Source organism: Protobothrops mucrosquamatus, unplaced genomic scaffold (assembly GCF_001527695.2).
Source record: "Protobothrops mucrosquamatus isolate PMUCROS unplaced genomic scaffold, P.Mucros_1.0 scaffold1657, whole genome shotgun sequence".
Classification (NCBI taxonomy): Eukaryota; Metazoa; Chordata; class Lepidosauria; order Squamata; family Viperidae; genus Protobothrops; species Protobothrops mucrosquamatus.
The window spans coordinates 41,326-55,912 of NW_015387814.1; the positions used below are offsets into that span (position 1 = coordinate 41,326).

At 38.6% G+C, this 14,587-nt stretch overlaps 1 protein-coding gene across 1 annotated transcript in view; it reads left to right on the forward strand.

The window, feature by feature from the left end:
* TRPC6 (transient receptor potential cation channel subfamily C member 6) overlaps nucleotides 1-14,587 on the forward strand; it is a 33,156-nt gene that overhangs the window by 5,624 nt on the left and 12,945 nt on the right. Inside the window, 4 exon segments of the mRNA XM_015822731.1 lie at nucleotides 2,305-2,469; nucleotides 7,169-7,385; nucleotides 10,928-11,161; nucleotides 12,807-13,071. Of these exon segments, the coding sequence (XP_015678217.1) occupies nucleotides 2,305-2,469; nucleotides 7,169-7,385; nucleotides 10,928-11,161; nucleotides 12,807-13,071 (881 nt within the window).

Sequence of the window (14,587 nt, forward strand, 5' to 3'; positions counted from 1 at the left end):
TTTCGCTCTCCCGAGAAAAAGGGAGAGCTTTTGGGACTCTACTCCTATCCAGGAATACTCACCTCGACCCCTTCTCCCGGGGCACAAGGTTCCAAGCCGCTGAACAGCTGCTGACCGCTGTTCATGCTGGCTCTGACGCCTTCCCAAGCGGACGGCTCCGAAAAGAGCCGCCATCGGCGCGCCGTCCCACCGGAAGTCAGCCCTTCACAATTTTCAATACTGTTAGCATGGAACACGAAGTGTGATATCCTTGTCTCAAAGTTTCAGAAAGCAAACATCCTGTAGCATTTACATTTTTTATATTCATATATCCACCAATTAGCAATGATTGGTGCTGATCTGTCTACATAATATACTTGTTAACTTGATGGCATTTCTTGTAGGCTTTCCTTGCTTTCAAGGAATTACAACTTTTTGATCCCATGTTATCAACAAGTCCCACTTTTTGACAGCCATTAAAAGTCATGCTGCCAAATCTTGGTGGACAATACAAAAAAAATTAAATATATAATTTTCTAGTAAAATAATTAGTTGAGTCCATCATTACTTTAAATGTAAACATACTAAAATATATTCTCAGTTCCAAAAATGTAATAAATCTGTACCACAAATAATAAATCCTAATTTGGGATTCCCTTCTTTTGCAAATCCACAATGATTGTATATGATCTGTGGCTATGAAATGTTTATTGTGGTCTCTCATTTGTCTTTTTTCTCCTTTAAACCAGTATTGATAATTGCATTCATTAATACATGGCTGTTTCTATACAATGCAAATTCAGCCAAATATGAGCAACTACAGGCTGCAAACTGTGGAATCTTTGGTGTTCTCTGAGCTTGGTTGTTTGCTTGCAAACATTTCATTTCTCAACTAGGTAACATCATCAGTGCTAGTGAGGGAGGGGTTTATTCCCTGTTTATATACAATTGTTTGCCCTGCCAGTGTTGGTAGAGTGTGATAGTTCCTTGATTAGGATATTGTTTTCTGCTTGAGTGTTGTGTGATGTTAAACCCTATTTGTCTGGAGGGAAAGGGGCTATTCTGGTCTTTTTGTTTCCTTCTTAGCTTTTTTTTTATTCTCTCTTTTGAATTGTGTGAAATGTGGTTTATCTCTATGTCTATTAATGGCTGATTTGTCGTATGCTAATCTTCCAGGAATTCCCTAGCATTTTTTTGGATTTAGTTTTTCTAGGTGGCTCACAGTTTATCACAGTTTCAAACAACTGAGCAGAAAACAATATCCAGATCAAGGGACCACCAAGCAAAAAACCTCACTCCCAACAATACTGGCAGGGCAAGCTGCTATACATAAACAGGGAGCAACTCCACACTTACTAGCAGAGAGGTTATTACTTAGTAGGTAATGAAGCATTTGCAAGGAAACTACCAACTCAAAGAGCACCAAGGATAGCACAGTTCAACCCTGATCTACAGATATTCTCTTCTGTTGGGACTGCAAATTATATGCAGCCCCACAGTTACCAAGATCAGCTGCTAAAATTCAGGATAAATATACCAAGATGGTACATATATTGTTGTAATGTATATATTAGTGTTTTAAATCTGCAGTAGATTTAACAATATGTATTTATTAACACCTCTAAAGTTCCAAAACAAGCAAATAAAAACTCTCTTTAAAATTTTTAGAAACCCCTCCACCTCTCCCTGCAGCCTCATAAAGATTGAACACTTGAGGTCCAACTTCATGTAAGCAGAGAAGGGAAAAGAGTAGTAAAGCTCTTTAATGCTCTTGGATACTAGCTATAGAGATGGTATTCAAATATGGCTACTGAAATATCCAAAAATGCATTTTTTCATTTTCAAAAGCAATAGCTTCTGTACTTCTTTTATGAGACGTTGTAATATCATAAAAGGGAATGGTTCCTGCCATCAGATTCGTGTTGCAAAAATCCCAAAGATATTATTAAAGTAATATCTTAACAGGATACCATAAAATATACCATTGACTTGACTCAGTCTGGCACATTTTATGCTCTTATTTGTAGTAGTAGTCACCTGGGGACATTTGTTGAAAGGAAAATCTTTTTAAAAGCAATATTGCTGAAAACTAAATTCAGGGTGTCTTCTGGTTAACTAATCAAAATTCTCTACTTTAGAAAAAGACATAAGGCACATAAAGAGGTTTTCCCCACTTTAAGTGTCATGCTTCCTTTGTGACTGTGCTGTGAAGTTTATTTAGATTTTTTTCTGTTTTAATATTTTTTTAACATCCTACTTTTGAAGTGAGTGGCAGATTTTGGCTAATGCTTCTTTGTGTTTCTTTTTTCTTTTCTTTTTTTGCAGTTTGTTGCTCATCCAAACTGCCAGCAGCAGCTTCTCTCAATCTGGTATGAGAATCTGTCGGGTTTACGACAACAGACTATGGCAGTGAAGTTTTTAGTGGTTCTTGCTGTAGCTGTTGGATTACCATTCCTTTCAGTGGCTTATTGGATTGCTCCATGTAGCAAGGTACGGGTTGGTGCTCAGATTGGCCTTACTTTTTAATAACTTTGGGGCTTGGTTTGCACGTAGGAAAGAATAAATGATGTAATGGAATGTGTGGATGACCTTGGAGATGAAGGCCACAGATGCTGTCAGGGAAGCCATTAGAGAAGAAAACCAAGGACCCCCTAGTAGGCAACCTCGGCTCTTTTATGACTCATGGACTTCAACTCCCAGAATTCCTGAGTCAGCTATGCTGACTCAGGAATTCTGGGAGTTGAAGTCCATGAGTCATAAAAGAGCCGAGGTTGCCTACCCCTGCACTAGTGTCTCAACCGTCAGAGAAAGAATCTTAGCAAGGATTTGTTTTAATGGATTAGACAATTAAAAGTAGCAATGAGAAGTTTGTATCTTCAGACTTGCAAAATTCTGTTAACTCAGTCTTACAATAAAGTAGAATTAGCTCATCTAGTTGTTTTTCCTGTCTGATTTATCTGAGACCATTGATAGATGTAAACACAGAGGCCTGGTTTTTTTTGGATCAGTATCAGCTGCACTAAAATGAATCACATATACTCCAAAACTGGGAAACTGTAAGTTATAGCTAAATGTTTTCAAGGGAAAAAACAAAACAAGAAAGTCCAGTTCCCTTTTGGAAAAACACCTTGGGTCTTGCTTTGAGTTTGTACAGTAGTTCTTTCATTGTGACCAGAAGATTGCAGCAGCCCACTTCCAAAGTTAAAATATTTCGAATCTGGAACAATTTACTCACGCCTACTTTAAGCCATGAACTGGTCATACTTGAGCACATTAAATACATGTAAAGGACTTAACTTATAGGCACTCATTTTGATTGGAAGGAAGCTGTTGAAGGACAATCAATCTCAGATTGCTCGAAATCAAACAGATATGACATTTTATATAAAGACCGCAAGCAGATTTGCTCATGCGGTATATCACAATTGTGTTTAAACTAAAGATACAAAAGAGTTGGTGGTCAATATGATTAAATTTTGATTGGTCTTTATGATAAAATTCAGTTTATCAGGCCCAAGAATTCAGCCCAAGATCTTCCATGTGCAATCCCTATGCTTTGCTACTAGACTATTTGTGATTATATAAACTTCCATGCGTAAGTTTCAAATGAATAAAAATGAATGACATTTCCCATGCTGATAAAGTTAGTCAGGACAGGGGGAGAAGAAAAAGTTATTTCTCATACTAATAATGATGATTATCTAATGAGTGAACAGATGTAGACTATTAAAAAAGCAAGCTTCCAGGCACTGGCATAAAAACTGGTCCCTGCAGTTTTCTTGGCAAGATCTCAGAAGTGGTCTGGAGGAGCGTGCCTGGCTTCTGGTTTCCAGCCTGGTGCCTTAACAATTATCAAACTTTCTGCCTGTCTGTCTCTGTCTGTATTTGTGTATTTCCTATTAAAAAAACCCTTATTTTAACATAAATATTGTGGTTACTGAAGTATAGCATATTAGCTGGACAGAGCCATTCGCAGATTTCTTCATTTACATCAGGGGTAGTCAACCTTGGCTCTTTTATGACTCATGGACTTCAATTCCCAGAATTCTGGCTCAGGAATTCTGGGAGTTGAAGTCCACCAGTCATAAAAGAGCCAAGGTTGACTACCCCTGATTTACATGATTGAAACTAATATTTGAATCTGGAATACCTTTCTGCCATCAATCATCCCTTCTAGTTAACAATGATTCCTATCTTACGTATTGATCAGAGGACACTTAATCCAATCTTTCATATATTTGAACTGCTTGAAGGAGTAGGTTTGCAGCAATTTCCTAATTAATAGACGTTCCAGCAGAATTTAGGATATTTCAGCTCAGTCATGGATGGGATTATCACAATTTCCCATTGTAAGATTTTCTTTATAAGCACTTTTTGAGATTTACTACAGTGGGTTAAAGATATGGAGCTATGGGTCAATTTCCTGTCTAAATTTCCTTTTTTTAAAAAAAACAACAACCATGCATATTCATAATTTTTCCTTTATGAACCATAAAGGGGTGTTTCTGGGTTTTTGCAGTGCGAGTTACATTGGGAAAATGTTGCAGAATGGAAAGAATTAATTTCTAACTATAACCACATATACCACTGTGAGGTTTGCTCTCCCTGATTTCATGTTGTCATCTGTTCATGCAAAGCAGTTTTATTTCCTTGCACCCACCCATGAAGGATATATAGGGGCAACATATTGTCTACTTTAGAAATGTGATGACTTACATCTCTGAAAAAACACGATACAGTAAATATACTTAAGGTGCCACAATGCTCTCTCAGTTGTTTTAAATCAGAGGTCTTCAAACTCGGCCCTTTTATGACTCCTGGACTTCAACTCCCAGAATTCCTCAGCCAGGCATGCTAGCTGAGGAATTCTGGGAGTTGAAGTAAAGGAGTCATAAAAGGGCCAAGTTTGAAGACCCCTGTTTTAAATCATGATGCATCTGGGTGTGTTAGATTATAATTCCCATAATCCCATTAAAAAACTTTTTCCCACCCAACCCTCTGGCTATAGTGGTTGATAGAAGGTGGATATTGTAATCCAATGTATCAAAAAAATATCATGTAGTGATATTTACTAAAGGTGATGCAAATTAATCCTTCTCTAGCTATTCTGCTATTACCTTGTTTACTTTGATAATTCTTTCCCATATTGATGCTTCATTCCCCCTGATTTACTTTTGCCTTCAAATTTATACAGATTTAAATATAGATACAATCAATTTAAAAGACTATAGCCAAGTTTTTTGTTGATCATTTATAAAGTGCAGTTTAATCATCAAAGTCTTTAACTGTCCTTTTAGAAGCTTTAACAAAATCTTTGCCAAGGTCATTAATAAGAGTGATTAGGAACTGTGGCCATCTGGCCATGGAAAAGAGCTGCTTATTTTTCAGAAGAAATGCAAAACCTATTTTAGGCAGCCTTCTGAGCAAACATAATTCTTATGAAATGCAGTGAGTCTTGCTTTGAAATAAATGCACAGTATTGGACTTAATGTGACTAGTTGGTTTGGGAAATTTATACATCAATTCCATACATTGCTTGCACCTACCCATGAAGGGGGAAACATTCACTGTGTACTTCAGAAATGTGATGACACACATCTCTGAAAGAGCATGCTATAGTAAATGTACTTAAGGTGCCATAATATTGTCTTGGTTGTTTTAGATCAGGGGTGTCAAACTGCCGGCCTGTGGGCCGGATGCATCATAGTGAAACCGCACCCACCCCATTGAGGGCAATGGGGAAAAAGTTGCAATACATCGCAACATGTCACTTGACGTTGTGAGTTTGACACCCCTGTTTTAGATCATGATACATCTAGATGTGCTATCCCACTCACACACACACACATAACAGTGGTTTAGTGGGTTTATTAATATTCCCCAGCAACTCCTTCACCAAAAACCCAGAACTGTCCCAATTAAATCCAGCCAAAAGCAGACCAATGCTAGTTCACAGAGCTATAGCCAATGAGTCCACAAGACACTTGAAAGTTTCCCAGACAAGATAAACCCTGGAAGCAAAATTAAATCCACAATACAAGAGGGCTTATGAGAAGTCCAGAGTTCACAAGGTACAATCCAAGTCAAGGCACAGTATCAGTTCAAAGTAAGGCAAGAATCACAAGAAGCAGAAAACACACAGCTAGGAAATGAGCACATTGTTACCAGCATCGCCTCTATCTGTCTGCTGTGCTAAATAGCCAGCTTCTGGTGCAGCCCATCAAGAAGGGCGACCCTGCCTCCTCACAAGTAATTGGGCTGACCTTTGCTGCTCCTGCCTTTTCTCTGCCCTAGTATTCTTGGACCAGGTGTAAAAGGCAAGTCCTCTTCCTCATCACTGACTGGCTGCAGTTGTGTTGCTTTCACCACCTGAAACCTCAGGGCTGTACTGCTGCAGCTGTGTTTCAGCCAAATCCCTCTCAGAGCTCGGAGCAATTGGAGCCATTGAACAACATCTCCTCCAAGCTGATATCTGGAGAGGTATCTGGGGAAGTGTCTGGGGGAGTCATCACACTAGGTGTGTTAGTTTGCAATTCCCATAATCCCAGTTAAGCAACTTCTCCCCATTGAACCCTATGGCTATGGGGATTGGTAGAAAATGGAAATTGTAATCTAGCATATACCAAAATATCGGGTAGTAGGTGACGATGCCCTTCAACAGTCCTCAATTTACAATGGTTCATTTAGTTTGAAGTTACAACAGCGTTGAAAAAAAGTGACTTATGACTGTTTTTCATACTAATGACCCTTGCAACATCCCCATGGTCACGTGTTCAAAATTCAAATGGTTAGCAACTGAATCATACTTAGGACGGTTGCAGTGTCCCAGGGTGATGTGATCCCTTTTGCATCCTTCTGACAAAGTCAATGGGGAAACCAGATTCACTTAACAACTATGTTACTAATTTAACAACTGCACTGATTCACTTAACAACCGTGGTAAGAAAGGTCATAAAAGGGGGCAAAACTCACTTAAGAAATGTCTCACTTAATTTTTGGGCTCAATTGTGGGTTGTAAGTAGAGGATTACCTGTATACTAAATATGGTTGCTAGCTATGACAGTGTGGCTTACAGTATCTCATCATTTTCCTCGTTGTGCTTACTCATTTCTGTTACTTTTCCCATTAACTACCTGTTTCCTCTAAATCTAATCTGAAAGAAGTTTTCTTTTTTTTACTCTTTTTGTAGTTGGGTAGAATAATGCGTGGACCCTTTATGAAATTTGTGGCACATGCAGCCTCTTTCACCATTTTCCTTGGGCTCCTAGTCATGAATGCAGCCGACAGATTTGATGGCATCAAACTAAAGCCTAATGAAACCGTGACAGATAGTGCAAAGCAGCTGTTTCGAATGAAAACATCTTGCTTCTCCTGGATGGAAATGCTGATCATCTCGTGGGTAATAGGTAAAAATATTTCTCAAAGTTCTGTTCTGCAACCATAGTAGAGATTACAGATGTTTAAAGATGCATTACAAATAGTCCTCAGTTCTGGGACCAGCACATCCATTGCTAAGTGAAATTCACAATTGCAATGCAATGGCAGTTCTGGCAGTCCCCAGTTACCATAGTTAAGCAAGGACTGTGCGGGTTGTTAAATGAGAACCTCATGTGATCACGACTTTCTTCCAGGTTCCCCATTGATTTTGCTTGCGGGAAGCCAGCAGGGAAGATCACAAATCATGATTAGCTTTGATGGTCAGAAATACAGGCCAGATGCCAAGTACCCTGGTCATCTTGTATCTGTTTGAGACGCTGTGCGAACTGATCATAGCTACCATTCATTCGGCATAATTACAAGTTTGAATGGTTGCTGCAGTATCACAATATTGAAATACAAACTAAAGGAATTTACAATTATGTATTAAAGTCCCAAACCAGGAAAAAGACCATGCATAGAATTCATTGCTTAGTCATCCAAGTACCATTTTTGGAGTTGGATTCATTAGAGCTGGACCAATTAAACTGAGCTCAATGTCCATATGTTATACATTCATCCCAGATAATACATTTCATAGGCGCATTAAAAAATAGCTTGCGGCTGACATGTTATTAATTCCATTGCAGTTTACATTTCACAATCCTAGGAGGAAGAATTCAAGTTTTAATATACTTCCTGACCATCTGCTTATTGTAGTTTAGCCGTATGCTTTGAAAAACAAGGTTATACGTTATCATGAAAGCACTACAGAACTATTCGTCTGTAGAATTAACAATATACATCAACTGAAAACAACATTATTTAGTTTCTGGCTATAGTATCTATGTAAATATAGATACTATATATTTAAACATTTATAGTATTAAAACATTTATAGCAATGTTTTAAAAAAGAGTTTGTTGTTGACATGACATTAATAAGCATATGAAATACTTTTAGTGAATTCTAGAAAAAAGTTGTATGTAGCACGAGATAGAGTCAACTTGATGAAACCTGGCGTTCCAGATAATTAAGTACAATTCTTGAGAAAAGAATATAACATTAAATATTAACAAATATTAAATGTAATGAAAGTAAATAAATTAAGAACTTAAGGGTAAATGAATGAGTGGGATTCCATGAAATTGTTTCTTTTATTTCATAATTAATATTTTTTCATATATAAAAAACTGGGATGTGCACACTTTTATCCTAAAGTGCTCAAATGTGGCATACACAAAGTTATTCATAACGGAGGCCTGTTTTTTTCAGTCCTCTGTAGGACTATGAAAAATGATGTAGCTGCTTTAAGGAGTTGACTTGAGTAACTCTCACAACAGTCTGAAAAAAGTAGGGTTGCTTGAATGAATAGCAGAAAAGTACTTTGCTTGCTTGAGGTCTAAGGACTTGTTCGGAATCGTTTCAAAGCATACATAGACCCATGAAATGACAAGTCTGTTATACAGTAATATATGTTCATTGAAAATGCCAACTTGAACTCAAGGTACCAAATAACAGCTATACTTTAATACTTCCCAGTGCAGAAAGAGCTAAGACATAGCTTCTTCTTTATCTGTTTTTTTTTTCCTTTTGACAATTCTTTTGTTTGCAGCAAATCATAACGGTTCCACAAGGAACACAGTTCAAAGCAATTCTACCGTAGATTAAATATTCAGGTCTAATAAATCTCAACTGTGCTGAAAAGAGAAAGTTTGTGACTTTTGTAATAAAATAGAACTGACATTCAGATCTTGATCTATTCAGTCTGTTCTTTGTCTCACCCATTTCCCTCCCTTTTTTCCCCTTCCCTATATTACAACTCAACTAATTTGGCTGTTCTCAATAGACCCAATGTTTTATGGGTTCTGCATAAACAGTTGCACCTCCTTGCTTTCTGCATAAACAGTTTTATTTAGTTTTTTTGGGAGGGAGATGCACTAAGATTACACCATTAGAAAGTATTAGGAAGCCACATCATAAGGCCATAGAACAAAATAGGCCATACTAGGTAAATAATTGGTGAAGGAATACCTAGCTGTTTTGAATGAATCCCAGAGGGCTAAGGAACTGATGGATGTGATCTTAGAAGCTTTGACTGCTCTGTCAAATACAGTGGAAGTATTGGAAGGTTAGTGAAGAATGAATATTTTTCTAATCTTCAAAATAGGCAAGGTGGACTCAGGAAACTATAAACTGGTCAATCTCATACCTGACAAAATCCTAGAAAAAGATAAGCAAGCAGTACAAACACTTAGTATGAAATAAGGATATTGCTAGAAGCCAGTATAGGCTTGTTAAAAATATTAACCATGCCATACTAAATTTACTGCTTTGGGTTTTTTTGTTATTGTTGTTTTGTTTTTTGCTGGGAGAGACCACTAATCAGAAGATAGACACAAGGCTTAAAAGAATCTTGATAGAATTAACCATTGGGCCCTTTACATCAAAATTAAAACCAGTTGTGAAACAAATGTAGTGTTCAGGACTTACATAGGTACAAAATAGATTATGTTTGTCTCAGGAATAGTATTTGTGAGAAGGTTATGGGTAACCTGGTAGACCATAGGTTCAGCATCAGCCAGAATTGTGCTGCAGTTGTCAAAAGAATTAATGTAGTCTTGGGTTGTCCCCTAGGTGCGTTCCCAAAAGGCAACTGGGCTTTCTTGGTTTTTTTCTTTGAAAATGTTTAGCTTGTCATCCAAGAAGCTTCTTCAATTAATTGAAAATCAGTTCGTTGAACTGAAGAAGCTTCTTGAATGAGAAGCGAAACATTTTCACGGAAAAAAAAGACAAGAATGTCCAGCTGCCTTTTGGAAAAGCACCTCTGGGACAACTGTGACCAAGTTGATTGAGAATCTCCATAGCAGTCTTGAGTTGTATCAACAGAGGTAGAATGGTGTGACATACGGGGAAATGATAGTTCTGCTATATGCTAGTCAGATCACCCGTGTGTCCAGTTCCAGAATTCAAGCAAGATCTGGAACTTGAGGAACTGGAAAGAATGCAGAAAAAAACCAATTAATATGCTGATGGTTCTATGAAAAGTAATGAAAGGAACTCAGGTATGTTTGGCCTAAAGAAGAGAAGGTTAAGGAGAGAGATAATAACAGCTTTTAAATCCTTGAAGTCCTGTCACAGACTGCAGGTATTTGTTCTCTACAACTCCTAGAGATAGGACAATTAACTATGAATGAAGAGAAATTTTCTGACTGTGAGAACCATCAATACCTCTCACAATGACCATTCTGTGACCATTCAAAGTCGCAACAGCACTGAACATATGTTACTTATGCTCAGTCCTCAAACTTATGGCTATTGCAGGATCCCCACTGTTATGTGATCAAAATTTGGGTGCTTGTCAGCCGGTCTGCTGACAAGTACAGATCATGCTTCAATTACCACCCCCACCTGTCTATCCGACCCCATCTCTGCTCTTTTGACCGCTGTGCACCATGTTCAGAGTCTTTCTGAGGTAAGGAGAGGCATGAAGTCTGAAGCTAATATCCTATTTTCTTCTTCCTTCCTTTAGGTATGATATGGGCTGAATGTAAAGAAATTTGGTCCCAAGGTCCCAAGGAATACCTGTTTGAGTTGTGGAATATGCTAGATTTTGGTATGTTGGCTATTTTTGCAGCCTCATTCATTGCAAGGTTCATGGCCTTTTGGCATGCTTCTAGAGCCCAGAATATTGTTGACGCTGATACAGAGATGAAGGATTTGTCAACTGCAACACTGGATCCCAGCATAAAGTACTACACTTTGGGTGAGCAGCTCATATTTATATTATAGAGCTAAACTAATGTTTTAATTCCTTTCAAATATACATTCATATTATTCAGTCCTGAAGTACACCTTATATACTTACGTATAGGTCTTTTCAGAAATAAGCCAAGCCTCAATTTTTTAACCAAACTTAGCTTATCTTAGATATGGAACAGGATAGCACCACATAAATGTCATTTTCCTTCTAAAGTAAAAGAGGTTTACTGAATAGTCATGAAAGTAAATTAAGTGCTGTAAAGTAAATATTGGCTAGACATTATAACCAAGGAAATATTTCCAGGAAATATTCAGCAGTTTTTATAACATTTTTTTTCAAAATATGATGACACCTTCTGGATCTGATGAGACAGCGACTCTCAAAATTCTACCTTTCTTGTCCTCCTCTTTTTGGGAGTTGCAAAAATGCAATCCCAATTTACATTAAAAAGCAGCAGGTTATAAAAGGTCAGTTTAACTCTACTTATGAGATGCCATCATTTATTCACCAATTTTATCAGCCATCGTCTGCTGGAAAAGTGAATTGTTCATTGCACACCTTAATGTAACACAGGGGTGTCAAACTCAATTTCATTGAGGGCCGCATCAGCATTGTGGTTGCCCTCAGGGGGCCGGGTGGGTGTGGCCAGGGTGGGTACAGCCTACTGGGTGGGTGTGGATGGAGTGGGTGTGGCCTACTGGATGGGCGTGGCCAGCTCTACATTGTTCGCGTCAAGGGTGCCTGTGGGGGCCTGGGCAGGAGTGGGACAGATCTGAGGGTCTCTGGCAGAAGGGGGTGGGACCAGGGCAAGTGCCAAGGCATGGTCCACTGGAGGAGCCTCACTGTTCCTCTCAGGTCATGCGGGGGGGGGGAGCTTATGGAGCTAAGACTGAATGCATTTCAGCATAGATGGCCACCACAAAATTGTACATTGGCTCCCAGCTGGCCTGGGCCAGGGCCAAGGCAGCGGAGGCCGTTCGCTTACTGTTTCCAGGATGGCTTCGCGGGCCACATGAAACCACTTCGCGGGCCGCATCCTGCCCCCGGGCCTTGTGTTTGACATGTCTGATGTAACAGTATTGAAGCCAAGAGAAACACTTCTGAAGATTGTTGCATGAACTCACTTCTAGAACAAAGGAAGATCCTCTTGTTTCCTCAAGTGCTTTATTTTATGCAACAAGGTTAAATGACACCTAAGCTACAGGTAGGCCTTGACTAATGACCACAATTAAGTCCAAAATTTCTGTTGCTATATGAGACAGTTGTTAAGTAAGTTTTACCCCATTTTACGATTTTTCTTGCCACACTTGTTAAGTGAATCATTGCAGTTGTTAAGTTAGTCACATAGTTGTTAAGTGACTCTGGCTTCCCCATTGATCCTGGGACACTGCAACTGTCATAAATATGAGTCAATTGCCAAGCATCTGAATTTTGATCACGTGACCATGGAGATGCTGCAATGGTCATAAGTGTGAAAAATGGCCATAAGTTACGTTTTCGGTGCCATTTTAATTTCAAACAGTCACTAAAGGAACTGTTGTAAGTCGAGGACTACCTGTACTGTGTTTAGCCTAATGTTTTGAGCAGGCAAGTAGGAAGACTAAAGTGCAACGTATTAAACTAAAACTCTTGTATTTTTTTTTTTTAGCAAGAATAGACTGGGATCCATCTGACCCTCAAATCATATCTGAAGGCCTGTATGCAATTGCTGTGGTTTTAAGTTTCTCACGAATCGCCTATATTTTGCCAGCCAATGAAAGCTTTGGACCTTTGCAGATATCACTTGGTAGAACTGTGAAAGACATATTCAAGTTCATGGTCATATTTATCATGGTTTTTGTGGCCTTCATGATAGGAATGTTTAATCTCTATTCCTATTACTTGGGAGCAAAGCAGAATGAAGCATTTACTACGTAAGTTAAAGCTTGTGAATTCTATAAATGATCGTATTGGAAGACCCTTTTGTAACATATTTAGTGTAAGCAGAATGTATTTAACTCCTTTGTCATAGTTAGTAATGGTTGCTAACCCTGAAACATTTATTAGTTATACCGGTTTTTATGCTGTTAATATCAATGCCTTCAAATCTGTGAAATCAGATTAGTCAAACGTTTTCATGAATGGATTGAGGAAGGATTACTGCTTTTAATCAGTGTTATTTTTTTCATACTACTGTATCTTGTTTGAATGCCAGAAAATGGATTGATAAGATTCTTAGAGAAAGCAGAACTATGATGCCTGTACATTTTTGTAAGAAGAGATATTATACAAAAGAAAGTTTATGAAATATATTTCATATTCTTTACTTTGTGTACATTGAAAATTCAACATTCTGATGCAGATGTGTTGAGCATGCATTTAGTTTATTTGTTTATTTATTTGTATCCTGCCTTTATTATTTTTACAAACAACCCAAGGCGGTGAACATATCCAGCACATTTTCCTCCTCCTGCTTTCCCCACAACAATAACTTTGTGAGATGGGTTGGGCTGAGAGAGTGAGTGACTGGCCTCAAATCACCCAGCCAGCTTTCATGGCTAGGATGGGATTTGAGCTCACAGTCTCCTGCTTTCTAGCCTGGTGCCTTAACTACTATCTGTTACTATACATTACACCATGTATTACTTCATGTGTTACTAGTATAATACCCGTGTTTCCCTGAAAATAAGACTGGGTCTTTCTTTTTTTGCCTCCAAAAGAGGCACCAGGTCTTATTTTCGGGGGGTGTCTTTTATAGTCACCTCCAGCACAGACAGCCCCACCCAGCCGGTCCACTTCTTCTGTGGTCGAAGGAACAGCTTCATTTTGCAGCTGCATTCCAGCCTGAATTTTGCAGTCAGGCCTTTCCCGAAGGCATTTGCAGCTGAGTACGGAGCTATGGATTCAATCCATAGCTCGGTCCTCGGCTGCAGAGGTCTTGCAGAACCGAGCTATGGATTGAATTCGTAGCTCAGTTCTCAACTACAATGGCCTTATGGAAAGACCTGTGACTGAGAAATGCAGATCTGGCTGCAGAAGACCCCACAGAAGAAGTGGGCTAGCGAGGAGAGGCTGGCTGCCAGGTAAGTGGGTGTGGACGCGTGGGGCAGATCCACACCCACTACCCCCGCGCTAGCTTGATTTTTAGGTGTGTGCCTCGCCCCAAAACTAGGACTTAGCAACTCTTTCCCTGATGTATTGTTTTCTTTTCTCCATCCAGCGTTTTATGCTGACTAACCAACTTCAGTTCTTTTTTTTTTTTTTTTTTTCAATATAAAATTTTATTGTTTTTATCATAAAAAAGAAAGAAATACATCACAGATATTACACAATGTTATATCCCATCCCCCCACCCCCCGGACTTCCCAAACCAAACCTAGGCTAATATTCAAATACAAGTAAACAAATATTAATATCTCTAACTCCAAACTCTAAACTTAAACAATCCAT